Here is a 27823-nt window from a genome sequence, read left to right as displayed (position 1 = left end):
GACGGGCGCTAAACACAAAAGCAGGCGTAAAAAACACTGGCGAAAACACTGGAGACGAAAAGGACAAAAATACAAGCTACCAAACTTGGGAAATACTCATCCTAAACATCGTGCTAAAGGAGCAGTAAATTATTTGTCCCTTTATTTTGATGGTATCCCGGATAAGTTTCCCGGTATAAACAGCGCGATATGGCGCGCCCACCGTGCGGTTGCGTACGCGATCGTGACGGTGCCTTTTATTGCGATAGCAATTATATGGACACTTCCACCGGATTTCTGCCGGCGGCGTCGCCGTCGTCGTCGCCGTGAGGTTCCGTATAGATAAAATCTTTGCCGCGCGCCGTATGCCCGAGCGGAAGCGTGCGGGGACGCACGCTGTCACGGAGAGCGAACGCACTCAATCTCCCACGCGCAAGCAAGGAAGCGAGCGCCGGAGGGAGCGGGGGGGGGCGCACTTTTACTCTGCCCACAACCGCGCTCGTCGCTCGCCCCGCACCGTCTCTTATCTCCACACGGCTCTGACCTTTATGCGCTGTGCATTCGCCGCTCAGTTTCCGTTGAAGCGATAGACCGCACGTACCTTCGCCCGCTGCGGCGTATATGCGCTTGCTGCCAGCGTTTTGACAGTCGTTGTCTGCAGTCATTCAGTGTGATCTATTCATGTTTGTTTGTGCGCGCTCACACCACAGTTAGTAATAGTCGGGCCACATTTTCCAACGCACGCTACACATGCAATGCTGCCCGGATCGGCAGTGCAGCGCTACAGGTGTGTCCCTTCGCACGCGCTGCCCACGGGCAGCGCTTCTCATCAACACCACCGTTTCACACGCGCCTTCTCGTGGTCATCGAGTCTCTTTCGTCACAGTTTCGCCCTTAGGGCGAAACTGTGACGTTTTTCTCGATACCACCAAACCACGCTGCATCGCCATTCTCGTTAGCGCACAGGAAAGTGCACGGAAAGCACGCTGCGCACACTGTCACGCATGCGCAAAGGCTGCACCGGTGGACGCCAGCGGAACGTGCAGATAGCAGAGTGTTTTAGGCCACTGTTACCGCTATACCGCTACCACTTGTGGCTCTCCAAAATATATTAAGGCGAAAGCCTTAGATGGCTCATGGGTCGAAAAGTCCGACGACCGTCGGGCGTTATGGCACTAAAATTCACGTGACGTCTCAGGTGACGCCTCAGACACATTAAAGAAGCTGTTATCATGAGTGGAAGCAAGTTCGAAATGACTATGGAAGCTGCGAACATATCCACATTTGGTGACGCCATGCTCCAGTAAGCCATCAATTTCTTCATCAATAAAAGTGCTCGATTACCTCTGTTTGCGTTGAACGGACACCCTTCTAAATAATCAATGTGGCCATAAAAGAGTCTGCATGTGGTTTTCCAGGTTTTGTACATGGTTGCTGAGCAATGTATACACGTGTCTTATGACGTTTTGAGGAGTATAAGTACGCCTGCGAGAAATGGAAACAAATCTGTTGAAAGTTAGCGCTGTTTGTCTAATCTGCCTTTCCGATCTCCTCTCATTCTACCTGCGCTACAAGAAAGTAGACGAACAAAAAAGAAAGCCACGACCGTTATAACGTGTCATTAACCACGCAGAACCAGTGGTGATGTCTAGGCAACAGTAAAAGAGAACAAGAGAAAAACAAGTAATAGGAGAGAGAGAGAAAGGATGCATAGAAAGGCAGGGAGGTTAACCAGAGGTAGTTCCAGTTGGCTACCCTGCACGAGGGGAAGGAGTTGGGGGATAAAAAGTGAAAGAGAGTGGGAGAGAGAGAGAAAGAGAAGTAACAACGCATTCGAATGAGAATGTCAAATTTAATGAATGTCCCGTGAGCGCGCAACCTTTCGCCTTCATCCTCTTTATATATAGCGTATGCTAAAGTGACAACTTTTGACTGCAGAGGTCGATTCGCGTTATACATAACAAGCACGCGCACATTTGTGGCGACTAGAAAAACAAATGCCATGAGCTAAATTAACGTTCGCAGAGCGCCCGCATATTGCGATCATAAAATTCAATGTCGCCTGCAGCTATACAGACGCTATGCGTTTATCCTGCAAAACAGCGGACACTGCGCAACCACTGAAATAGCAGTAACTGGTTGTTTATTTAGCAGCGGAAAGAGAAAGAAAGGAAATTGCTTCCGACCGCATGGTGTCAGGCTGTTGACACCTGAACGGCGGCCAGCAGAGGGGGTGGATATACGGGAGTAAAGGTGAGGGAGACAGAATAGCAGATATAGTAGGACGAAAACATCAAGAGTTTGCTTACTATATGCAGTAGCGACTACGTCAGCATTTCACCCTTAGTTCGCTTGCCGCATGTCACTTCACTCAGTGTTCCCGCGACTCACGCCATGAGTTTTAATTAACCACTGAAATGCACTATAAATAAGTGGACCCGAGTTTACAAAGTTCTCCGTAAGCATGTGCTGTTTTTATACGAACGGCACTAAGTTAAAGAAGCGAAGCGAGCTTTGCTCGGACCGCGGCTGATAACATCGTCGACAGATGGAAGGGGCGAACAGATGCGCACGAACGCTCGGTTATCACAGGCGCCTCAGGCTTTCACTTTTGCCACAAACGCTATGTGCTCATTGGTCACCTGCCAGTCCGAGCCGTAGAAAGGTCGGCACCTCGCGGCCGAGTCCGACCGTTCTTTGCGTACGCGGTCATGGACGCCCACGGCACGATTGGCTGCTCAGCTAGCTGCCCAGCGGTTACTGCGCTCCGAGACGCGGCGCGGGCGTGGTCTCGCTTCGATCGAAGCGTATAGCGACGCCCACAACACCGCATCCCGCCGTTTGCTTGAGCCGACAATGGGCCCTATAGTTCCTCCTCTGCTCAAGTTGAATTACTTGTGTGAGGCTTTCCCTAAGCGTCCATATGTCCATCTCCCTCGCACCAAACAGCGTGCTTTTTAAAAACGCTTTCGGCGCGACAACCTTAGTGCGGGAGCTTGGAACGGAAAGCATATAAGCCTTTGTGTGCGGGTTAATTGTCTGAATGAAATGGAGCAAAATTTCAGACTCACGGCAGCTTTTGACCAAATTACCTCAAAAACAATGACACTCGACCGGCGACAACCGTACTTGTCTCATCAGAAACACCAATCTTCGTCAGCATTACGTCGACCTTCCTGTTCCCACAGCGTCCTATAAACTTTCTTTTGGGAGTCCCTTCAACTTCATAGTATTGTTCCTGTAACAATTTCAATGGACCACCAGATCTGCGTGGTGATTGCTTATTTATCAAAGTTACAAGAAGAAACAGGGCCAGGCAAGGAGTTAAAAAAAAAAATCCGATGAGACCTAAGCACTTATCAGTTGTGAATGCGAAAGCACGAATGTCGACTTAACCGCCGCTGAGCGGTCCTCATGGGCAAGCAAGCGTGCTGAGACGCTTGTCGCGTATTGATTTCGCCTTACCGGGGCGCAGTTAAAACACAGGCGAGAGATGCGCGGACAAGGAACGCGCGGATAACACAGGCTTCCAAGAGCGAGGGTGACGTGGCGTCGCGGCGACGCCCTCTCCCCTCACGCAACACTTGGCGCGCTTGTGTATCACTTCGCCCGCTCTGCTCCGTCGAGGCGGGCTCGTGACGTGGCGTCGCAGCCAATAGGAATTTACACTGCTGCAGACGCCGAGCGCCGGCTTTTTGCTCAATGAGCCATTAGACGCTTTCGCATCAAAAAGCGATTTTTGTTCGAATGAGCTGTTTCTGATTATATACAGTCGTCTTCGGTGAAGATATGCGCGCTACCACGATTTGTCGAGCCGGCAACGAACCGCTCTCCTGCGAACTATACTTTGCAGGGATGAGCGAATATTCGAAGTTTCGAATACGAATCGAATATTACACACTAATTATTAGTATTCGAACTCAAAAAATAACTATTCGGTATTTTAGGATATTCTTAACTAACCAAATATTTTGCAACAGCCGACTGTTAAAATCTTGGTACTGTTCCCCATCTGCTAAAAAAAAAAAATAGTATCGCAAATTATCAGAAGTGAAACAACGACACGAGTTTAAGAAGGAAATGCAAAACAAGATGGATAACGCAAGGTTTATTTTCTGTTTCGCAGCGGAAGCCTACATGACAGCCTGCGAGTTTTGCTTGTAGTCTGTCTTTTAGTGTTTTTGGCAGTTTAATCATGTAGCATGTTTAGCTTTCACGCTACAACCAGTGATGTTTTCCTTGCAATAGGCCATTTTACTTGTGTTTACGGCACGCAATTGACTCCTTCAGCAGCTTTTCTTTCTTTCTTTTTTTTTTCCACAGAACATCTTATAGTTTTTCGGCAACCATTTATTTAGCGTTTTGTAAAGCTCCATTCCACACAACAGCCATACATTTTTGCAAATATTGTTAGCAACCAGGCTCTAAAGGTGTTGAGAGGCTATTCGTGCAGTTTTCTTTTTTTCATGACAGTCAGTGATATTGTGCTTAAAACTTATTCTTTGTCCCTGATAGCTACATGTCTCTTCTTGGACTTGTCAGTACAGGTGTGATATCTAATTAATTACACAGAAATAAATACCCCTACGCAAATACGTATATGCGTCTCCGTTTGACTATTCGCTGTTCGATTCGACATGCGATACTCACTATTCGTATTCGAATCGTATTCGAAAAATTTTTATATTCGCCCACCTTTAATACTTTGCGAATAGCGGTACCCGAATCGCGAAGATCCCGGTGTACGCAAGAACGGTTTAGAAAGGTGGCCGGCCAATCGCGATGTCCAGTGAGGTGGTTGAGTAGATACTGGCCTATGAAAAAACTCTTGTAACAAAGTAAAGCATTCGGAACCAGGGCCAGCATAATGGGAGGATTGATTTCTCTCGATTCTATTCCTTTCTTATCATCCACCGCTCACAACAAGCCGGTCCTGTCACAATTAACGTATAGGCGTATAGCTCGGACCACTGACGAAGCGCGAAAAGAAATAACATTGAAATACAATCGTTAATCACAGCCCTGATAGCGTATGTTGCAACGAACCAATTTTATACTCGCCATTCGTCATTGGCTCCCACGCAGCCGCAGTTACGTCATCGCCGGGATCGGACACTCGGCGCGACGGGCGACAGCAATGCAAAATCAAACGAATCATTACATAAAACGGCGCCCGTTGCTTTCCAAACAGTTATCGAATTGCAAAGTACATCGGTGAATAAGGGTATACTGTCACATGGAATGAAGCCCCTACCCATCCCTCCCTAATGCCTCCGCGGGCGTTTAAAGGAAAAATAAATGAGATGAAATGGCTCTTCTCGGTCGATCCCTATCTTATTATCCGCCGATGATAACGACGACTCAGAAGCGACGCGGCGCTATAGAACAAATGTCGATGGGCAAAATGCAATATAATCGGAAAGGAATCGCTGCACGTGATTTTGGTTATATGTAAGAGCGAGCGGGTATGTCAACAGAGCGCGTCGAGCTCAGAAGCGACTGCCCATACTCGCAAATCTACGTAATTCGCGAGCGACCGCGCGGTGACAGGTATACGACAAAGTACGATTTCTCGTCCTGGCAGCTCACACCGACGCGGCATACTCACATAATGACGCAGGCCGCGTGAACGACAAGACAAGCCCGCCATATCGCACGATCCGCATCCGTCACAATGCATGCACCCGCAACTCTCACGCGCACATGCAGGTGCACGGTAAAACAGTGTTCACCATATACCTATGCCCGCACACGTCGGAAGAAGCGGTGACGGGCAAACCAAAGAAAAAATTAGAGCAATTGTTTGTTCTAGGAAAACCACGGTAACAAAGACCGGAAACGCAGTTCGTCAGCTGCATAACTTCTGTCTTTGTATAATTGTTTCTTCTTATTTCTGTTCCTCGATTCCGTGAGCGCGTTGCGTATATCAGTCACGAGACGGGCACACGCATAATATCGATAAGCCGAATTTGCCGCTCAATAAAACGCCAACATGAGAGGCCAACAGCGCCAACATGAGAGGGGCAAAACAGCGAGAACGCACGCTGTTTTCAAGTAGCCCGGTGACAGTGTCCCCCCCGATGATCGATGCAGCCCGAGGGCGCGCGCCATCTTGAGCGCACATCTCGTTGCGCATCGGCGGTGCCAAGTTCGCCGATGTAGGACATAGTCCCGAAAGTAGGCTGGGAAACACCGGAAAAGAGAGACGCACTTTAATTGTAGAGTCCGCGATCCCGGAAAGAAGTACATGTACTCGACGGGAGGCAGCCACACAAACGGAAGAACCGTGCAGCGTGGCCGGCGGCGCATAGTTTTCCAATTTACATAGCCGCCCCAAATTTTGCTTCTTCTTTTTCTCGCCTTTCATTGAATGCATGCCATGTAAAGCGCGTGCGACGTGTTGCAAAAGGTAGCTACACGGTGAGATATAGCACTAGGGCACTATAATTTTCATTTCCGCAGCTTGTTCGTCCGGTACATACGTGGAACAGTGTTCTGGTGCGTAAGGCACGTGCCCGCATTGCTGCTACGGTGTTACCGCGATGCTATACGGCGTATAGCTAGGAAATAGCGGCGTATGGTCACGATGTTTTGTGAGGCTGCGTTGAGTCGAAGTGAGCGGAACTATAATTGAAATGTGCGACTGCTGGCTTTAAGGTTCAGGCAGCACCAAAATATTCATACAGTGTGTGTGTGTGTGTGTTTTTTTTTTTTTAACACCAAGAAGAGTCGCGAAACACTAGACCTCTTGTAACATGCTCTGTCAAGCGCTTCAACTGTTATGCGGCTGAAGGGTTAGGCGGCTCATTACCTTATCTCCCAGGAAAACGAGTGACTACATTGAGACGTTTCGCTTCCGGCTGTTTAACTGAAACCAGTGTCCGCTTGAACGAAACATTTGACCCATGGTTAAAATTAACGAAGTGTTAAAATGTTCTCCCGAGTGGTCGCGCCTAAGTGTTAAATGGTCGCACAGTAGGTTCTCGAGTGACAAAGAACTGTCACACTTTCGTCCCTCGCCAATTAAATCACGTTGCACCGCAAGTTACTGTGCGTGCGTGGGTAAATTTGCCAACAGGCAACATTCTTGGTGCAAGCGACCCAAGGGAGCGTGCAAATCTATGACGCTGCGTCACAGGCAGCACAGTGCATTTCCGCTGCACGCGACTGCCGCCGGACATTGAGCAACCAGAGGGAAACGTAACTTGAGGGTGCACGAGGACAGAAGACAGGTCAGACAGAGGGCACGCGGTGCGCGTTGTACGCGAGACTATAGAAAACGGATCGCGTGAAGATCGTGATTCAAAACTTGATGAACGGAAGAGGCGCAAGAGCGGAGGCAGCCTATTCTGCGAAGGGCGGACGCTCCCAGTGGAAGTCGGCTGCGTCATAGTCGGGCGAAACGCGTGCGCCCGAATCATAATTAGGGATATACAATACGAGACGCACTGCCCACATTGCAAGCGATCGCCGCAAGCGGCACAACGATTCAATAAGCGTTTGCTAGCGAGCCTAAACTGTGCTCTGACCTGGGCCGGTATTTTGTAGCGATGCCTTTCATGTAATAATGTCTTTTCGCGCTTATCGCGCTTTGTCAGTGGTCGGAGCGACGGTCCGCTCGCGTTATCAACGGGATCAGCCGGCCGTGAGCGGTGGATGATAAGACTAGAGTAGAATAAGTCATAATGCCTCGCTACAAAATCGCGGCCCTGTATGCTGGAAGTGTTGGCACCGAAGCATGCAAGAATCTGAACTCGAAAGTCTGAATATCGTTAAATATTGCTACACGCGTGTGGTATTTGGTTGTTTGAACGAGGCGCGCGGGCGCCATCAGTCGATAAAAGAGGAGGAAGAACGAGCCGGGCTCGCGCTGTGAATCTAACCGGTCAGCGCTGCAACCGCTGTTGTAAATAAAACCTGTAAATAGTTGCTCGTCTTACTGAGTCGTCCTTCGCGTAACAATATAAAGCCCAACAGGTAGATTTAGTACTGCACAGTTTACACCGTCGTCTATGCTCAAGCTCTTCCCCTACAGGGGCAGCCCATGGGGCCAGGTGTCGGGAGATGATTAAGTGCGCAAGCTGCGAGACCATTTTCCTTTCCCCGTGGCTGGTAAACTCTTGAGCACGTACTACGACACCGCGCGTGCGCGGTACGGAGGGAGGCGGAGATGCACAGAGAGCGACGCTGTATAGTGGCGGAAAAAGCCCGACCTTTTCCGGCACTCCCTCGAGAGGTTATGCTTACGTCGAGCAATCACTAGTGACGCGTACGCGGTCGCGCAGAGTATACGTAGTACGTGTGTACAATACGCGCGCCGCGAGGGAGGCATCAACGCCGGAGCGCGTCGTGGCCAGCGCGCGGACGGCGCGGCGCACACGCACGTCCGGAAGGCCAACGTGGCCCACTTCCCCCGCCGGGCCCCCCTCGGCCTTGGCGCGCTTCCTCCCGATCTACAGCAGCGCGGGCTTCGCTAATTGGGCCCCTTATTAGTGCTCGCCCAAGACTAGAGGAGGAGGCAAGGGTTCTCGTCCCGGAGGGGCCCAGAGCAGCGCATATGCCGAACCGCGTCGAGTCGTCGCGCGAAAAGGAGGAGGAGGAAGGCATCCTTGGAAACGGCTGCTTCATTCAGTTTTCGCGCGAGTGTAAAAGAGCCCGTCGTGTCTCGCTGTTGCGAAACATGCGGTCCGCGACCGCACGCGCTTGTGTGTATAGACGCAGGAGACGAGAGGCGTGCTCTGCGCGCATCCGCCGTTCTCGGCAATTAGCGCTCTCGACCGGCGCTGACGCCTATTCTCCCGGTCAATGGTGACGAAGATGAGTGTGACAAAAGAGTCACTTTATTCAATAGCACGGGGGATCATTAACCGACGGCGACATCATTCGTCCGATCGTCGCCTTGGTCCGCGTCTGTTCGGGGAAAGCGCGGTCGCTCTCGCGCGAGCAGCGGCATTTATTGGTTTAATTTGCGGCCCATTTTTTTCCTCCGCTGTCAGCGTCACGATTCCTTAGAAATAGAGACGGTCCGACTAATGACTCGAACAGTCCAAGGACGATCTTTTGGTAGACAGCAGGGCATTTTATTTTGATATATTAAAATCGGGTAATCGTATGACGTAACTATACACTTATTAGCCAGCAAACACAACTGGCCAAGACTAGTATGGCGCTGTTGAGTGCTTGCTTCTGTTTTGCACTCCTTTCGGTTTTAAATCTTTGTCGGACGCAGGCAGGCGAACGCTCTAGCGTGAACGTATTGCTTGCCGACGGCTTCGTCCGGCGAGTGAATAATGCGGGCTCGGGCCCGCAAGACCGGAAAAGGGATGCATGACTCCGTGTATACGGACTGAATCTTGCATTTTTCTTACGGCCCATCTCGAGTTATCTTTTTAAGTTCGCGTCTCCGTTGTCGCATTGCGAGTGCAGAATCATCGCTCGTGCGCGGCTGCAGGGCACCAACCTCCGTGAGCACACGACGACACACCACATTTGCAGTAACCGGTCGTTGGCCATAGTCCGCGCTGTCGGCTATTCCCAAAGGATAACCTCCTTGGCGATTCCAGACGGCCAAAAAGCAGCAACAAAGCGATATGCTTCCTGAAAAGATCGGCGACACGTGCACGCCGACGAGCACCGTCTGACAGTCATGTGTCCATTAACTGCGTATGGCAAAGGATAAACGCGTGAATTCACTTGCCGTGTGAACAGTTGACAGAGGTGTTAGACATGAACAAAAAAAAAAAAAAAAAAAAGAGAGCCAGTTTTTACTGCTCAGGCATAGGTTTCTCTTACAGAGGCGCGCGAATAGAGAGCATTTATGAATATGGCCTGTTTCTGAATTTGTCGAACTGCAGGGCCATTTTCTTGTCGAAGAGACAAACTCAGCATGCGCTTCGCATGTACAATTTGTCTTTTTGGTCTCTTTTTCTTCAATTTCGAATAATACTTAGTAGTACGTTTTTTAACATGTACGCGCTAAACCACGTACGGCATTTGCATGTTGTGACGCACATGCGTCGCAGTGCGTACCGTCGCCCTGGCGCTCTCTGTATGTTATATGAAAAAAATATTGTAGCCTTGGTTTGAGCGGTGAACTAAATTTCATGCGTAAGTGTCAAATGACCCATTGAGCGAAATGCAGCTCCACTAACCTCAAACCTGGGGAGGTGCGAAGATGCACCGCTAATGGGCTCACACTACCTTAAGCAATGGCTCATAACCCCGTAAACGCGGCCTCCCCATTACGACGACAGAAGAGAAGTGAAATTCTACGCTGGAATGATCAGCGGCAACGCAGCCAGCTGTGTTAAGGTACGTCCACACCAGCGACAAAAACGCGCGCGACACGCCGCACGCGGCAAACGCCCGCGCGGCAGGCTCGCGCGGGCAAGTCCACACTCGCGTTTTTCGGCACGCGGCAACGGCGCGTTTAGTGCCGCGTTGTCTCGTTCCATTCGATACTTCTCGTGACAACGCGCTCTCCGTTCTGCCGATTTCGTGTTCCATTGGAAGTGTCTGTGTTTCTTTGCGCCACTGCCGGCCACGCTCAGCATGCATGTCGGATACGGACGCGGAGCTACTGGTGACTGTGAACACTATAATACTTATTTGTTCTTTACTTGTACAACGTCGACGTGCCAGAAAGCGGACGAGAAAGTTTTGGGTGCGCCCTATATGGCGGTACAGGGACACTGAGAGCCAGGCGCACACTCTGCTTTCCCGCATGTGCCAGCGGTTGGCACGCAGCTCCGTGTCCTTAAAATCGACATTCGATTTGTCATAGAGGCACGCATATACGCGAACGGTTTCCATAAACGCCTCCATTGCGAGACGAATTCTTCGTCGACGTCTCGGTGGCGGTGTAGGAAGGCTTAACAAAAACAGCCCCCTTGACTGGACATGGCCTCTGAGATTTTACGGCGTGCGCGTCACTGTTCGATCTCAGAGCCCATGCATTATGATTCTTTGCTTGTGCGACAGGTGGCGCCACAACTGCACAGCTCGCTTCTGATTGGTGCTCGTTTTGCGGCTGCCGCAAAAAATGGGTCTCGCACCCATTCGAGCGTTTGCCGCGCGTTGCTGCCGCTTTTCGTGAATCTTGCCGCGCGCGACAGCATCGTTCGCCGCGCGCGGCGTGTCGCGCGCGTTTTTGTCGCTAGTGTGGACGTACCTTTAGAAGACGACGACGCGACGACGAATGCGTGTGCAGTGGCATGAGCGCGCGCCGAGCGCGAGCACGAGCCGCTTGCTTTACCGTGACGACGACGACAGGAGACGCCGACAGCCCGAGCGCATAAGGTGCTTCGCACCTAAAAGCTCGCCATTCCGTCATAACGACTGCTTGTTCCGGAACAGAAAGGAAGCAACTATATATGCATGTTCCATCATTACTGCCATGACATCAACTCGAAATGGAAGCGTTAAAAAGACCCTTAAGCTCCCTTGGAGTTTGACGCCTTCCTTCTGTCGTTATTGCAAGATTCGGGCAGGGTGCAGCCCGCCGACGACGTTCGATAAGTCACGTCTGCGCCTCTTTTATTATCATATTTTGCTCTAATGCGCTTGCGAATGTGCTATGTTTCCCTGTTGCCCATTCTACGATCTCTTCTGCGACCCTTCAACATAGCCGATGTAAGAGTGAAAAGGACTGACGCATATGAAAATCCGGAGAGGTTCATCTCAGGACGCGTACCGTGAATCTGCTCGCTAATCGCGGTTAGGACGATAGGTAATGGAATGAACCTTTCCACCACGCACCGATATATACCCCCCTCTAAGCCTCAGTGCCTACACCGCTATAAACGTGTGAGAGATACTGCCAGGAAGTACAGGTGACTAACAGGACGCACATTCCACGTGAGCGGAGCGCGCTCGACACGACCGGGTCAATGGAAGCGGCCAAGCGGCATGAGTCCACAACGTGTATAGCGGGCATTGCGACGTTCATTTTCCTTCCCATTATTGTAACTAAGCAGCGCGCGCTACCGCGCTTCGCGGTCCGCAGTGCGCGTCTCCGCTAGCGACAAGCCATAGCCTCCTATATTTAAATATAGGAGGCTATGGACAAGCATTCTCACGGGAGTCGCGTTCCAAAACGTCGCAAGCAGAACGACGCGCTCGCAACGACCAGCGCGCAGGCTTATTGCGCAAACAAGCGCGACTTCGCGCCGTACATCGTATACACACACGTCGTCTCACGGAACGTCTGCGAGAGACCGCTAAACTGCGCGCACGTGCGCGGTTGGCAACAACACGAAGTACGCGCGCCGCAAATGTTATACTCTGCACAAAATAAAACGAACCCATAATTATCCGCTGTTGCAACGTGGACAGAGGGGCGACCAGGCGAAGGTGCACTTTCGTAAGTCTCTGCTGCTGGATACGCCGACTATAGCGCAACCGGAGAGCTCGTACTCTTTCTTTCTCGTACTGTTGTCAGGCCATCACGTACGAAAAAAAAAAAAAAAAAAGAAAGAATCCCGACGCGGAAATAAGCTGACCGATCGTTTCCAAGCGCACACGGCGTGCATGCATGCTGTAGACGCATGTATACAAAAGAGAAGACCCTCTCGGCGAAGCGACGTCGTGCGGAACCTTGTGCTGCATGCGTTTTCTCTTGTTTGCAACTGCGACTGTCCGTACGAATGATCTGAGGAGATTACAGTTCCTCTGTTCTGACTCGCTGGGATGGGGACGTGCGCAAGAGTATACGGGCCGTCCTTGAAGCAAGGTCGCTATAGTACAACGTGCTACTGCAAGAAATGGCCGCTCTTATCGTGGAAAATTAATGCACCGCTATATAGAAAGAAAAGGCGGCGTTCCTGGGCTTCCAGTTTGGATGTGTAGCATACGTAGTCCGGAAGTATATATTATGTTGCATACAGAGCTGGTCATTTGCCAGAAGGAAATGCGTCGCGCTCCTCAACTTTACAGATGGAAATCATGCCGCAACGTGCCCCCTCGGCCCTGTTTTTTTTTTCTTTTTAGGAATGTACCTTGTCCCTGATGCCGATCGATACAAGTGCCACTGCTTTTCTGAAGACGTATGAAGTAGGAGACAGACACTGCGTACCTTTCTTAACGCCCAAGAAACTATAAGCTTCATTCGCGTTGCCGCAACCTCAGTGTATGGAAACTTTATGCTACAAAAGAAAGAAATAGAAGTCGATCAGTCAATCAGTAAGTACGGAATATTTTTTAAAGCCACCGCGCAGGTTAAGGTACATCCGACAATTCATCCGCCTGTCAGCCTGACGTCCTTTGTACAGCATGCAGCGATGGAAGATCGGGCACATATACATATGTATACCGCAGGTTCCCTGCTGTCGCACGGGCTGTGTCCTTCACAAACACGCACGCGCTCTTCCACGGCTTTTCCCAAACCAGCGCCGGTAACCCCGTGGAGACAGGTGTGCGCCCGTGGCAATATGTCCTGGCTTCTGCTTCGCATCGCGGCGCGCCAAGAAGAAGAAAAGAAAAACAAACAAACAAACACACACAGACACAATGAAACAGAACTGCCTGCGGGCCGGCAGCGCGCCGTTACACCGGCGATTCTGTGTTGTCCCCCGGCATGCGGCGGGTTGTTTACATCGCGCGGTTTTTCCGCGAGTCCAGGTGAGCCGCATGACTCGCAACTTGCGCAATCGGAAGCCGAACGACTGTAGCATATGCTTATACATACTACACTGCAGGGTAATCGCGGCCGCGCAACAGAGACGCCCGTGTGAAGCCGACACGCGGTGTAAACACGGGGCCGCGCTCGACCATATCATAACGGGCGCGCGCGCACACACTCGAGCGTTTATTTTTAGCCGCGCGAAATGAAACAAGGGGAAACAGTGACCGGTGCATAGCGCTGTCTTCGCACGCTCACACTGCTCGTATATGGACCAGTGGGAAGAGGTGCGAGACGCCGGGAAGCGGTAGGCTTCCAAATGAATTCAATTTGGGTGCAACTTTCGTGCAAGCAAATGTGAAGGCGGTCTTCGAGGTGAAGTAAATGACGCGATCACCTGCGATGAAGGCGCCGTGAAAGTCATAACGAAAGCGAAACTATGGGCGAGTTAAAGAACGAACACTCTTATCTAAACACGCAGGCCACGTTTAAGTTTAGATCGTTGTAACAGCCCCACGAGAGGTTATTTGTAAGTCACGCGTCCCGAGACCTGTTTAAAAGGTTTCAACTACACGTTTAATGAAACATATGCGTTTACGTAAAGAGAAACAATCTGGCGCGAGAGTATTGGCAAAGGAAATCACCGACAGGTGAAAACCCCGATCCGTCATTCAGTTCACAGCTCTCATCGAAAAAAAGTGCGTAAACAATCATGCGCACTTACTTTGTAGACTTCCGTGTCATATACAAGGCATTATTACTTTTCTCCTTCTTGTCTGCTGCTTAAGGGGCACACGATACACAGCCTTATGAGTGCTCAAGATATTATACAGCATTGGACGCATTCTTGACAATCATCATTAGCGTTCTGCGTGCCAAAGCTACATCTGCAGCGCGAAAGACGCCATGGATACCGGAGCACTCCGAATTAATTTCGGTCATCTGGTGTTCTTTGACATGCACCTCTAAGGACATGGGACTTTCTGAATTTATTTATTTACTGATTGATTGATTGATTGATTGATTTTAACGTCTCAAAGCATGCAACACTTGGGTTATGATAGAAGCTGTAGTGGAAGCCTCCGGGTTGCTTTTGACCACCCAGGTTTCTTGAATGTGCATCCTCACTCTAAGCATACACGAGGGCTATTGAATTAATTTTTTCTTTGTATCATTGAAAGTCATCGACACCGAACGGTAAGTCTGAGCAAGGCTACTCCCATAGAAATGCGGTTGCCGGGGTTGGGAATGAAAGCGCTGCTACCAATCATGCATCGAGCAGCAGAACAGCCGCTGAGCCACGCGTCACAACGGCATTTCCTGCGTTCAGTAAGATACTCATTCGGTGACGATGTTTCGGCGGCGGTCGTGAAAACAGCTGCCGGATTCTGTAATAGCGCCGATATAGTTTGAGTGAACGATGTTCGGAGAGGCTATACATGCTGACGAATAAGTATATGCGCTCGCAATACTCACAATGCAGCTCAGCGACGTGCGAGGATGCGTAAGTGGCGCCTTTGAAATGTACACAGCGGCCGCAGGAAAGCATAATATACACTATATGCTGCTCTACGAGTGCACGCACACGCATGCATGCGGATGCATGCCTGCGCACTTCCTTTGTTCGCTTGCGTTACAAGCGTGCCGCGCGATGTTCTCGGTACTCGGGTGAGCTATAGGCTGGCACGTTTGCTTTGCAGCGATTCATCGCAGGCTATGCACTTTCATGAATCGAGCATGCGAACGGTCAACAAAGTCGAACGGATCTGCCTGTATGTACACAGCTATTCTGTTAAGTAGGCCAATTGTGCCGATAGTGTGCTGTGACTGGCGCTGGCGGATTAACCCGGGGCTATGTCTAACACATTACCCAAGAAGGTGGACGGGAGGAACAGTCGTTGCAATGTAGCTTAATTGGTAGAGCACTGCACGCATCATGCGCAGGTTGTGTGTTGTTCAGCGACCACCAACAGGCAAGTTGTCTCTTTTTTTTTTCGTCTTCTTTTCTTTTTTGCTTTCATTTCCCTTTTTCTTTATTATTTTTTTTATTATTAAGGTTATGAGGCTCACTACAAATTAACCCTCGTTCACATTTATTCTACATTTCATTTTGATTTCACCTATGTATTAACTGGCTTCATTGTCTGTTGGCTTCATATAATTGTGCTGACGTGTACGACAAGCTGAGTGTATATACAGTCAGGCAATAATGAAACGCGATCATAACTGTAGGCGACCAATTGCGCTGTCTAGAGAATTCCAGGCCTCCAACTGAAGTAGTAAACGTTGCTGAGGTCGCCTTTCGAACCATCAGAGTGACGCGTGACTAAAGGCTTTGCATGACGTGAATGGTGATATCTAAAAAAATTCGGCGCGATCAGCTGCGAAATCTAACGCATGACAAAATACCACGTCATTCGTCCACGAACTCAAATAGACGGCAGGGTTATGTTGGTCCCAACGTAACTCGCTGCGAAAGCCACGATGAAAGATATGAAAACGTGCCGTGGCACCGCAGGAACTTTATAGCGTGCGAAGTATTGTGAGACTACGCCTGAGCCTTCATTTCTTCGTTCTTTTTCATTTGCATATGGATCGCAGCAGAGGTGGCTACCCTCCCCCCCCCCCCAACACACCACACACACACACACACATACAGTTCAGCGAAAACTGTCTGCATTGATTAAATGTACTGATTGGAGACAAAATGAGTGTTTTTGTTATTGAATTTGCATGGCAGTGGCGGAAGTTAGACATTGTTCGAAAGTACATCTAACTTCTCGCACACTCATAACAAGCCTTGTCGCAGTCTTTGAAGCATGCGCGACGAGCGAGATGACGGCTGGTTTTTCCAGAGCGGGGGGTCAGCTGATAGCGCAATAACAACTCGGCGCTTTCTGGGTCGCCGACACCACAATGCACCGGTTCGGACAACTCGTTGTGAGGAGCGCTTCCAAAAGCAAAAGAACGTTGGTCGCGAAGCTCCAGTCGACGAGGAGCACAGGGTGAGGAAAAAACCCCACCACGCGATGGAAAGTGACATGACCCCCCCCCCCCCCCCCCCCCCCCCCCCCCCCCCGTATTTGACAACCGTCAGTCAAACCCTGACACGAAAGGGTTCACTTCCGTAGAGGAATAGCCGTGCGAGAATGGCCAGCGAACCGAGAAAAAGTGGTAGACACGAAGAAACAAAACAAAGACAGTCAAAGGCGCCGTCTGCAAGAGTGATCTGGCCAGCTTGAGTTTCTACGTCCGAGGAGGAGGCCGGTACATAACAAGAATAGCGACCAAGGCAAACGAACCTTTCTTACGTTATACACCTTAATCGTCCTTGCGCCATTTCGCTCCGTTGTCTGCAACGCTGGATGAGCGAGTTTTACCACTATGCGATCTGATACGTTTCTCTCCTCTTTCTGTTTGTCCCCCTTTTTTTTTTTTCCTCTCATCTCTCTCTTCCTTTCTGTCTCGTCTCAACTCACCTCACATTTTACGCCTCATGGGGTCGCAATGCCGACTATTTCCGGTCTTTTCAGGAAAAGAAAGCCAACGAACGAGACGTCGCGAGACTCGAAAAACGCGGTCATACATAAAGAAAGGGGAATACCCGGCATGCGCGCCGTTACCCGAGAACGCGCAAGCATGAATGAGGAAAAAGAAACAAAAAGGCGGCTCGGTAACTCGAGTTACGACAAATTGCCCTCCGGCCGCACTCCGGGCGGTCTATGAATGCGGTGTCCCCTCAGGGACACGGACAGCGAACAAAGACGTGACAAGAATTGCGCGCGTAATACGCTCGGCTATACGTATATCAATGGAGACTGCGAGCATGGCCTGCAGCTGTCGGTGAGCGCGCGCGCGCGCGCAAAGGTGCAATCGTCAAGTGTTGCGCTGCTGCGATACCGTGACGGCAGCATATATACTACATGTAGAGGAGAGCGCCAGCGCTAAACTCTAGCCATGGTTCGTACACATAGGGTTGAATTACGCGTACCGTAAAACGAGCACGCATGCCACTTGAAGTGCACTGTCGCCCACAAGGCTTATGCGCTGCGCCGAAGAAAGAAAGAAAGAAAGAAAGAAAGAAAGAAAGAAAGAAAGAAAGAAAGAAAGAAAGAAAGAAAGAAAGAAAGAAAGAAAGAAAGAAAGAAAGATGAAAACGGTTCTAGTGACAAAGGCAGCGGTAATGTGACGGAATAAAGTGAACTTACTCCCTACGAAGGCGGGAGTCGGCGGCACATGTACGTTTTTTGCACTTGCAACACTTTCGTGCCCTGATGCATTGTTCGCAGTCAGAACACATGTTTTCACTGGAGAACAAAGCGATTCGCCAAAGACGAAATTGCAATTTTCTGGCGGATGATTTAATGAATGATGCTAAAGTGTAAGCGAACCGTAACGACACGGTCTCAATCTTCATACATCTGCCACCGCGGTGTATTGTTGCTACACTGACGGTGACATATAGAGCACGCACAGGCGCAGCGTCGCTTTTCGGCGACAACAAACAACAACAAATCGCACAAGAACCGCATTTAGAGTAGCTTGCACCATAGTTAAGACAGCAGCGCATCTTTTCTCTAGCTCTCCCATCAATCTCGAGAACTTTTTGTTTGTTTGTATGTTTGTTTGTATGTATGTATGTTTGTTTGTTTGCTTGTTTGTTATTTCACTTCCGAGATTCGTTTGTTCAGGCAAAGTGCGGCAGTTCCTAAAGACGAGAAACGCGTGACGCTGTGAGCAGGGTCTCATTAGACGTGGTTTTCTGGACGCTGTGAGCATGTCTGAGAATGGCGTTGGCGTAAACGATCGCGAGGCGTGGTGTGAATGATGTCAAGAGGTGGGCGCGCCCGATGCAGTGATTCGTTGCTTATCAATCACAGCTAGCTAGAAGAAAATGGTCCCCCGGTTTTCTTGATAAGTCGCTGGGCATGTAAATCAGTGTGCTGAGTATACAAACTGGTTGGGGACCCCCTATGGAGCCACGATGCACATCATTGTCCTGAGGCCACCCAGCATTACCTCTTCGTTAACGACGATGGAACATCAAGCAAAACTGCAAGACGGCAGCACACTCATACATGCTCCGTCCCCGTCGTTAAGCCCCAGCGGAGCGTAAAATTGATGGATTGATTGCGCCGCACCGGACAATAGTTTTTACGACATACGCCCTGAATTTGTCTAATCAAAAATACTTAAAAATAGAGTTCGGTGAATACCAAATCTTTTAGATAGGAATCGTATACGAATGGTAAGTACTGACTATCAAATCGAATCGAATATCTAATAGTGAACCGAAGATGCATATACGCATTAGCAGCAGGAATATTAATTTCTGCATACTTAAGTACCACGCCTGTGCTGACTAGTAAAAAAAAAAAAAAGCTTACTATCAGGGACAAAGAATCAGTTTTCAACATAATAGTACTAATTGTCATTAAAAACTTCACGAATAGCCTCTCACAAATAGAGCCTTGTTGCAAGCAAGGTTTCGAATGAATGGTTGCTATATGGAATAGAGTTTCAGAAATAGGCTAAATAAATGGGTGCCGGAAAAAAAATGTGAAGTTGTGGAGAAAAAAAAAAAAAAAAAAGAAGCTGTTGAAGGACTTGTGTGCCGCGTAAACACATGTAAGAAGGTCAGTTGCAAGAAAAACACCTCTGGTCGTAGCATAAAAGATAAGAGAACCGAGTAGCATAAAAGATAAAAATGCTACATGACTAGAGTGCCAAATACATTAAATGGCAGACTACAAGCAATACTCTCAGGTTTTCGTGTAGGCTTCCGCCGCTAAATCGAAAACAAAGCTTGCATTATCCATTTTGTTTCTGCATTCCTTCGCAAACTTTTGCCGTTGTTTCACTTCTGATAATTTGCCATACCTTGTTTAGCAGATGGAGAACTGTAATGAGACTTTAAAAGAGTCGGTTGTTATGAAATATTTGGTTAGTTTTAAATATTAGAAAATAACCGAATAGTTCCTTTTCCAATACGAATCCTTAGTGAGTGGTATTCGATTCGTATTCGAAACTTCGAATATTCGCCCTCCCTTACAAGTTAAAAAGGAAATCTTCACGACGCTACGAATGAACAGCGGCACGCATACAAACATGCACTCCGGCTGGCCGGTGATATTAAATTAATAAATAAATTAGATAAATAATGCAGGCAGCGTCTGAGGGCCAAGGCAAGATAAACGAAAAGAAAAGACAATTGGCTTGTCAGGAACACAGAAACATAACACAACAAAATGTAAACATTACTAAAATGCGCAGTCATCCTACGCAAAAAAATAATAAAAAAAGAAACAAGTTCCTTCAGCTTAGTACAAAAAGACCTTCCACGTGCAAGTTCCTGTCAGTGCTGGCGGCAACACGCTCCAACATCGTTTGCGTAATATATATATATATATATATATATATATATATATATATATATATATATATATAGTAGAAATGATATGTGACAACAGCATTCTTTGGCAATAAAGCTTGCAAATTAGATGTACACGTTTCTGCCGTGTTTCACGACTTGAAGTAATCGTCAAATTTATGACCAATGCTACCATGTGGCAAAGCACGCAAACATTTCAGTCTGTCTAGTGCGCATTTGTGTTTCTGGCTTCCGTGCCCGTATTCACAAAAACGTCCTTACGCCAGAACTGTTCGTAAGAGAAGATCCAAGCCAATCGTGACGTTGGACATAACTATTATCGAAGGCGACAGGCCAGCGGGAAACAGCTCTCATGAACGCAAAGCTTTGCGAATCCGCACCCCGGTGTCTTTCGGCTCGAGCATTGCATGGAGACAGAAGTCGCGGTTGTGGCCGATTATGGGCGGTGTAGTACTCCCGTTGCTTGTCGTCCCCTGTGTTTGTCAGTGGCCAGCACTTTCACTTCGTTCACTCTCACGATTGATCGGCGCCCGTTCTTTAATACGACTGCTATTCTAGCATACTATATATATATAAGGCCGCTGTGTGTGAGAGGCTTCGTGTGGCTCGATTATCGCACGCCTACCGCGGCTGATAATTTAGCCGACTCACCTTTATCGGGACGTGTGCTTGCACCGGCGACTGTCACAAGTCATAAATGGCGAGGACCGAAGTGAGAACTTTTTCGTGCGCAAGCGCAGTTCGCAAGCGCAGGCGGGCAATATAGAAACAGCGAGCATAACATTAGCAAAGGCCCAATGAGAAACAGTTCTAACGATCGGAAAGCTGCGCGAAATCGGTCCCTAAGCCGTACGAGTTGGAGATCTCAGCCCGGCATCTGGGCGCCGCCATTGACAAAAATGCCTTACGCTAGAATAGTTGGTACGAGAAAATTTCAGCCAATCTTGGAGGCTGGGCATGCGATAAACGAACGCGTCCGGCCAATGGAAAAAGAGAACTTACGAACGAGAAGATTCGTGAATTCTGCCCCTGATCTTGCAAACAGTTCAGTCGAATAAGAAAAATGTGTTTGTGTGAATGCCCTGAGTCTCTTAACTACTGTTTGCATGCACATCGATATCGGGAGATTTGACCAGGCTGAATCCCCTCATAAAATCGACGGCTCGCTAAGTATATATTTAAAAAATGCGTAAGAAACAGGAGCCGAATTCACGAAGCATTTTATTATTATTATTATTATTATTATTATTATTATTATTATTATTATTATTATTATTATTATTATTATGTTGTTGTTGTTGTTGTTGTTATTATTATTCCTAAGAGCTATTTGCGAGTGGCCGAGCGTCTTCGCTAAGAATATACCTATAGGTCTAGCATCAGGATGGACCGGCATTTGCTCTTGAAAAAAATCTAGCGCTAGGACCCTTTTGTGAATACGGGCCATGAACTATCGCTCAACCGAGTCGAGATCCAGCAGGGCCGGAAGGGTTTGCAGGAAGAGTTTTACTCATCCATGCGTAAAATTCCTCGCGCAAGCGATATATGGGTCATTTCACCCGCTCGCGCAAGTGACAGTGATTAGCATAGCGAAAAAGGAGTCACATTTGCGCGATGCCCTTTCATCTTTAGCTTTGTGTCGCGGCTACTTACTGCGCGGCTATACTTAATATGACTCGGCATGAAGATTTTTATTCGTAACATGGTTCGTGCAAGCGGTGCGTGGCACAATGTAGCGACAACGCGACATTAAGAACTGAAGCAGCACAGGGTACTTCTGCGCTCAGAGAGGTCGAATTCGAAATAAGAGGAGCTATCTTGGTCTTCATTATCAGCACGACAAACGGGTTGACCGGACGAGCGAAACAACATGAGTGACAAAATTCTGCCTTCTGTAGATTCGTAAACCACTAGGCTATAGGTGACACCAGCAGCCTGGATGACAACAGCATCACATGACTTGGGGGTAAAGAGGAAAGGGGAGGGTGTTCGGATGTCGCTATTTCAGGACGCCGTCACAATGCACACATTCTTAGTGAAATACCACGCGTCATGACAGAAACGCGCGGGCATGAGCGATAAGCGAAAACGAGATACCAAAAAGAAACGAGAAACATTACACCAACACCTCTTCCCAAGGCTCTGCTACCTACCGATACACCAAAAAAATGTAATGCATCGCGATGCGACTTCCCCTTACCACAGGCTTATTCAGCTAACATATAAGTCGGCTCGGTTAGAAACGATATCAAGAAAGAAAGAAAGAAAGAAAGAAGAAAGAAAGAAAGAAAGAAAGAAAGAAAGAAAGAAAGAAAGAAAGAAATACGCGTTAATGGCAGAGATGCCGCTGCTGATGGTAACTGATCGTAGTTTGGGGCTGTTGGAAAGCATCGAGTGACAACAGAGAGAAGGTCGGTCAGTTGACCGCATACGTTGAAGTGCCGCTCACAACACTTCAGTGTTTTTCAGAGGACTCAAAGAAAGAAGTGTGCTTCTGACCAATTCACCTAACACCGCGATGAAGTCACTCGCTTGCTGATTAACCCCCCCCCCCCCCCTACCTTTCTTTTTCTTCATATATGCAAGATTAACCGTCTTCGGTCAAAAGAGGGCAAAACTCGCGCAGATTCATCAAACACCAGCTCGGTCAAACAGCTCCGCAGACACTAACCGAAATTCGGAGGGCAACGGAAAGTTCCAGCGACAGGTTTTAGGTCAGATGCAAGTTATAGGCTGCTTTCCCACTGAATCCGACGTGCATTCACGCGTGTGCTAACGCCGCCCGAAGTGTAGAAAAGCAAAGCCTTACGGTTAAGAATCTGCCATGAAATCAGGGAGAAGTGCAGGAACTAACCACCAAGTGATTGTCCGTGCGCGGACTGGATAACGACGGCGACTGCGGAACAAGAGCAAACACCGACGGCGAGCACCCGCTCTGTATCTGCCGTATCTGCGCCGAGACTTCGACGCTGAAGCCCCCTCGTGCCAGCGGCGGCGCGACATGCCAAAGTACTACTCGCGACGCGCGCACGCCAAGACTGCAGCAGCTAGGCACGATTCCAGGGCGCCTTCAACCTCAGTTAGTCACCTAACGTTAGTTAACGTTGGTCGTTCATTGCGCGCGTTTCAGTCAGCAGGCACAACATTTTGAGCGCGAGACCGTCCAACGTAGACCGGACAGGCTGGTCTGAAAATACCCGCCTGGAATCTCTGGCGTCGACGCTCCGTGTGCCGGACGCTATAGCTGCTAGTGGAGCGAATTAGGTAACGCCAGTCGGCGATAGCTCTCCGTTTCAATAATATATGAGGTACACATGATGCTTACATTCTTTAACGTTTCAGCCTGTCCTCTTTCCGTGCGATATTGTCACGTTATGATGTGAACGACGAGGCGTCGCAGTAAATTTGCACCTTCTGCCAGTCGCCCATCATTTCTTCCATGATAGCACTCTTAGAGTGCGCCCCGCGAAAAACGAAAGACATGCCTTGCTGGGCGATACTACACACTTGCAGCGCTCTGTCTCGTAAAACTTTCTCATTAAGCTGGGAGGTCTGCATGAGCAAATAAAGCGATAAAGCGTGGTTTGATACGCAACAATGCTTAGCCATACAATCTCCCTTCCTAAGCAACCATATACCTTCGTAGCCTAGCTTGGCCCAGAAACAGCACCGAGATATAGTGTCGAGTTCTCAAGACGTCCAAGAGGCGTACGGTCGCATGCCACTGCCAGTGAGGGCCTAAGTGGTACCCGCCGCGGTGGCTTAGCGGCTATGCTGTTGCGCTGCTAAGCACCAGGTCGCGGGATCGAATCCCGGCCGCGGCGGCCGCATTTCGAAGGTGGCGAAGTGCAAAAACGCCTGGTTCCCAACGTGCAGTGGGCGCACGTTGAAGAACCTCTGGTGGAAAAAATCAATCAGGAGTCCCCTACTACGGCGTGCCTCATAATCAAATGGTGGTTTTGGCACGTAAAACCCCACGAATCCAATCCATCCTAAGTGGTTCGACATCGTAGATCAAGATTGTAAATTCAGCACGCAGGACAAATATACAAAGGTTGTATGCGAAAAGCTGTAAAAATTAGAGACCTAAAGCTTAAAAACTCTATCAAGAGCTAAAACGCCGCACCTCGATGCAGAATCCACACTCGCATTTAGGCAGCGGGGCTTGCTAAACCAGAAGGTGCGACAACGATTCATGAGCTCAAAAGAGATAACTGGCAAAATCGCAGAAAACTATTCGCGCAGCTTAGTGGACTGTAACGGTCACCTGGACAGCGACTACGCGGTGCAACGTATACGTACGGGGTGACCATTTCTGTTTTCCGAAATTTTTAAAAATCGCGTGTGGCAGATAACATAGTTCTAGTCCTTCAGCATAGTATAAGAGAGGCGGACATTACTTTCGCGAGAAATCGAAACACATATCCAACAGATTAAAAAAAAAAAAAAACTAATTCAATTCTTAATTCATTTACTTTTCGGCACATAATTCAATTTACGAATTGTAGCCGGTGAGATTGCAAGACGTATCCCCTTGGAATGGATTTCCAGAATGACACCTGTTTGGAGATATGCGCCGTCAAACTCGCCGTTGAAGCACAGAAGTAACTGGAACGCCCACGTATTTCGTCCCACATTTTGGGAAATAATTTCTAGAAAGTAGTGTCATCCTGGAGATTCATTTCAAGTGGATACATTTCGCAAGCTAACCGGCTACAATTCGTAAATTGCAATATGGGCCTTAAAGTAAACAATTCAAAAGTTAATTAGTTAATTTTTCTTTAATTAGTTGAATATGTGTTTCGATTTCTCGTGCTAGAAATGGCGGCCTCTTCGAATAATCCAGCTCAAGGAGAAGGATTACGCTATCTGCCAGAAGCGATTTTTGAAAATTCCGGGAAGCTTAAAAATGATCACCCGGTATTGCGGGCAGCGAATGTCCATTCCTTAATGCAGCACAATTAAATTATTAAATTTAACGTCCCGATACTGCACAATGGTTTATGAGGGACGTCGCAGTGGATGTCTCTGGATTAATTTCGACCACCCGGGGTTTAACGTGCAACCAAAGCTCCGCAAGATGCCGGGGAATTTCTTCGTCTCGTTTCGCTGCTGTCCGTGGTTCGTAGTTCCAAAACTGCTCTTTTGTGAGAAAGTTTCCTCATGATCGGGAAGAGCGCGATAGTGAGACGATCGCCGCACGGCGATGGCCAATCGCGGATAGCACTTACGTAAGAATACGGACCCACGTTTTTATACGTCATTAATTGATTACTTAGTTGTTTGCACCTCCTAAAATGCATTGTCACGAAGCATGTCGCAGTTGCATTCGTCTATGCCTACCGAATGGATCTCAACTTTTTACATGCACCGGCCATTTTCCCATAGTATATCTGTGTCACCAGCTCGAGTAGATGGCGCACTGTTAATCGAATATGCACACTGTACTTGCTTTGAGTTCTCCTGCATGCTGCATACAATGTTCAAATAGACACAGGAAGCGCGATTTGGACATATCTTGCGTCGACATTTTTATCTTTAAATAGAACGTTTTCGCGATTGCCTATAGGTCCCTCACATACGCTCGTTTATTCGTTTATTCTCGAGCGACAAATGCACGCCGCCGAGAAAGGTCGCGTTCTCCTTCAAACCTCCACGACATTCACCCACAGCGGAGGCGTTCAGGCGCGGAAGATAGGATTTATGCACTCGGTTTTCGAGCTGCGAAGTTTCCCAATCTCGTCCTTGTGCCGCTGTCCTCTCGGCGAGGTGCAGACACCAATAAACTCGAAAAGGCAGACCGCAGGCCGATAAGAGGCTCGGAAACAAATACACAGAAAGCCGTGCCGCCTTTCGCAGAACGGGGAATCTGAATCGATAAATGTTTTGGACGCTTTCCAACAGCCGGCAGCTCTTGCATAACTTCACAGTGCACTCCTCAGGAACGCGAAGCAGAGCAGCTCTCAGTTTCCTGATGAACTGCTGCAAAGCACACACACACGCAGAGAGAGAGAAAACAAAATAAAGCAAGCGCACGGCGTGCCGGTGCGTCGCGCAACTACATCGAGACGAAGCGCTCAAAAACAAAACGCGGCGACAGTGGTAGTAGGCTCTCGCTCGCAGACCTGAAGGGAGACAAGCAGGAATTCGCCCGGCGGCAAGCGCCCGATTCGAGTTCGGTGAATGAACTCTTCGCCACGGGCGCCGGTGTGACAGGCCGGTAGCCGCGGGCGCCGAGCGCATCCGTCATTCGTGCGCCTGCCATAGCTTTTTACAGCGTTAATGCCGCTGGTCAAGGTCGACTCGGCTGGCACAAAAGCGTAGCCGCGCGTCCGGATCCCGTTGTCGACTGCGGGGCACTGTCTACCTGTACGCGCACATCCTTCCGCCGTGGGCTCAGCTTTCGGCCTCCTTTGTATACTCCTCGCTCTGTTAACGGCCTCGCTCGCTTCGCACCGAAATCACGCTGCCCGTAAACAAATTAGCGCGTGCGCAGCTCTGCATCGAGCTCTGACGCAGACCGGACTGAATAAATGTTTGCCGTTCGCTACAGACGCACAGGGGAGTCATACTCGGACCGCGCGCGACGAATTAAGTCCACGTGGCCCAAATTGCCCGGTTACTACTATATAGGGCTCAAATGCCCGCGCAGCGTAAACTGTAGTAGAAACGCTTCTGAGAGCGGAAAAAACATTTTCTGAGAACTAGAGAACAGTCGGGGTCAGAGACATATATAATATGGTGGGGTTAAAAATAAAATAAAAAGTAAACCAAGGTACCCCAGCCGACAGTAAGAGACAAAACAAAATGGAAGGAGATCTCGTAATTTAGTCAGAGAAGCGCCCGACACGCACTGGTGGCCGCGTTGGGATCACGCTGGTCCAAACACGTCCACCTGTGGCACGCCGGTCAGCACGCGCGCGCGCGCGCTCGATGGCTGGGCGAATGCACTCACCTCTCCTTGGTGACGAAAGTGAAGTGGGTCGGCAGCGAGGGCAGCTGGTCGCACATGATGCGCCGCAGTTCGTCCGCACTGATGGCACTGCTCTCGAGCACCACGGCTCCCAGGACCGTGGGGTGGCACTTGGTCGAGGTCGGCACATCGCTGAAGTACTCAATCCCGACCACTACTCGGATGTCGGGAAACTTTTCGCCGCTCATGCTTGCGCTTGGGGTCGGCGACGACGACGGGGCGCTGTCACATGCCAGACGCGCGCTCTGGTAAACGTGCGAGAGAGGAAGCGTGTCAGGGCGATGCATTCAACCCCGCGCTCGTTTCGATTGAATCATTCGTAGTCGCGAGCAGCAGCCGACGGCGACAATCACTCCCGGATGAAGACAGACGTCAGTGAGAGCGCCGCGCCGCCACGGGCGGCCGCAACTGATAGGGCCGCCCCCGGCGGCCGATAGGCGAAGCTACGGCGCTGCTGGCGCCTACTGTCCCACTCGCGGGCGGCTTGGCTTGGGGGGCACCCCTCTGCCAGCGTCGTTCCGCTACGCGGTGAGCTCCGCGGGGGACGCGCGTTCGTGGCACGCCGAACGCCACGGATACCGCATCGCTTCCTCGGCACACTTTCTCTTTGCGTCTGGCACGCAGGGCACTACGCGCACATCACACTGTCTGCGGAAGACGTGAGCTTCATGCCAAGTTTTACGAAAGCACCGTTTCAATTCACTCATTAAAAAATCCCATAGGGCATCCGGAAATACATAAATATCGTCGTCGTTGAGCTATTTAAACATGGTTTGGCATACTTTCGTGCAATCGGCACGGTCAGTCTAGCACACATGATGTTGCTAAACGAGAATATATGATCTGTACATGTTACGCTTGA

General features: G+C 49.3%; 1 protein-coding gene across 1 annotated transcript in view; it reads right to left on the bottom strand.

The window, feature by feature from the left end:
- Positions 1-27346, bottom strand: part of LOC125942102 (uncharacterized) — a 63902-nt gene extending 36556 nt beyond the window's left edge. Inside the window, exon 1 of the mRNA XM_049660144.1 lies at positions 26944-27346. Within this exon, the coding sequence (XP_049516101.1) occupies positions 26944-27248 (305 nt within the window). The 5' untranslated portion in view covers positions 27249-27346. The remainder of the gene's footprint in view (positions 1-26943) is intronic.
- Between the last annotated feature and the right edge of the window lie 477 nt (positions 27347-27823).

Source organism: Dermacentor silvarum, chromosome 1, assembly GCF_013339745.2.
Source record: "Dermacentor silvarum isolate Dsil-2018 chromosome 1, BIME_Dsil_1.4, whole genome shotgun sequence".
In the NCBI taxonomy this organism is placed as follows: domain Eukaryota; kingdom Metazoa; phylum Arthropoda; class Arachnida; order Ixodida; family Ixodidae; genus Dermacentor; species Dermacentor silvarum.
The sequence above is the reverse complement of the archived record's forward strand: the minus strand, read 5'-3'. Positions and strand labels throughout refer to the sequence as shown.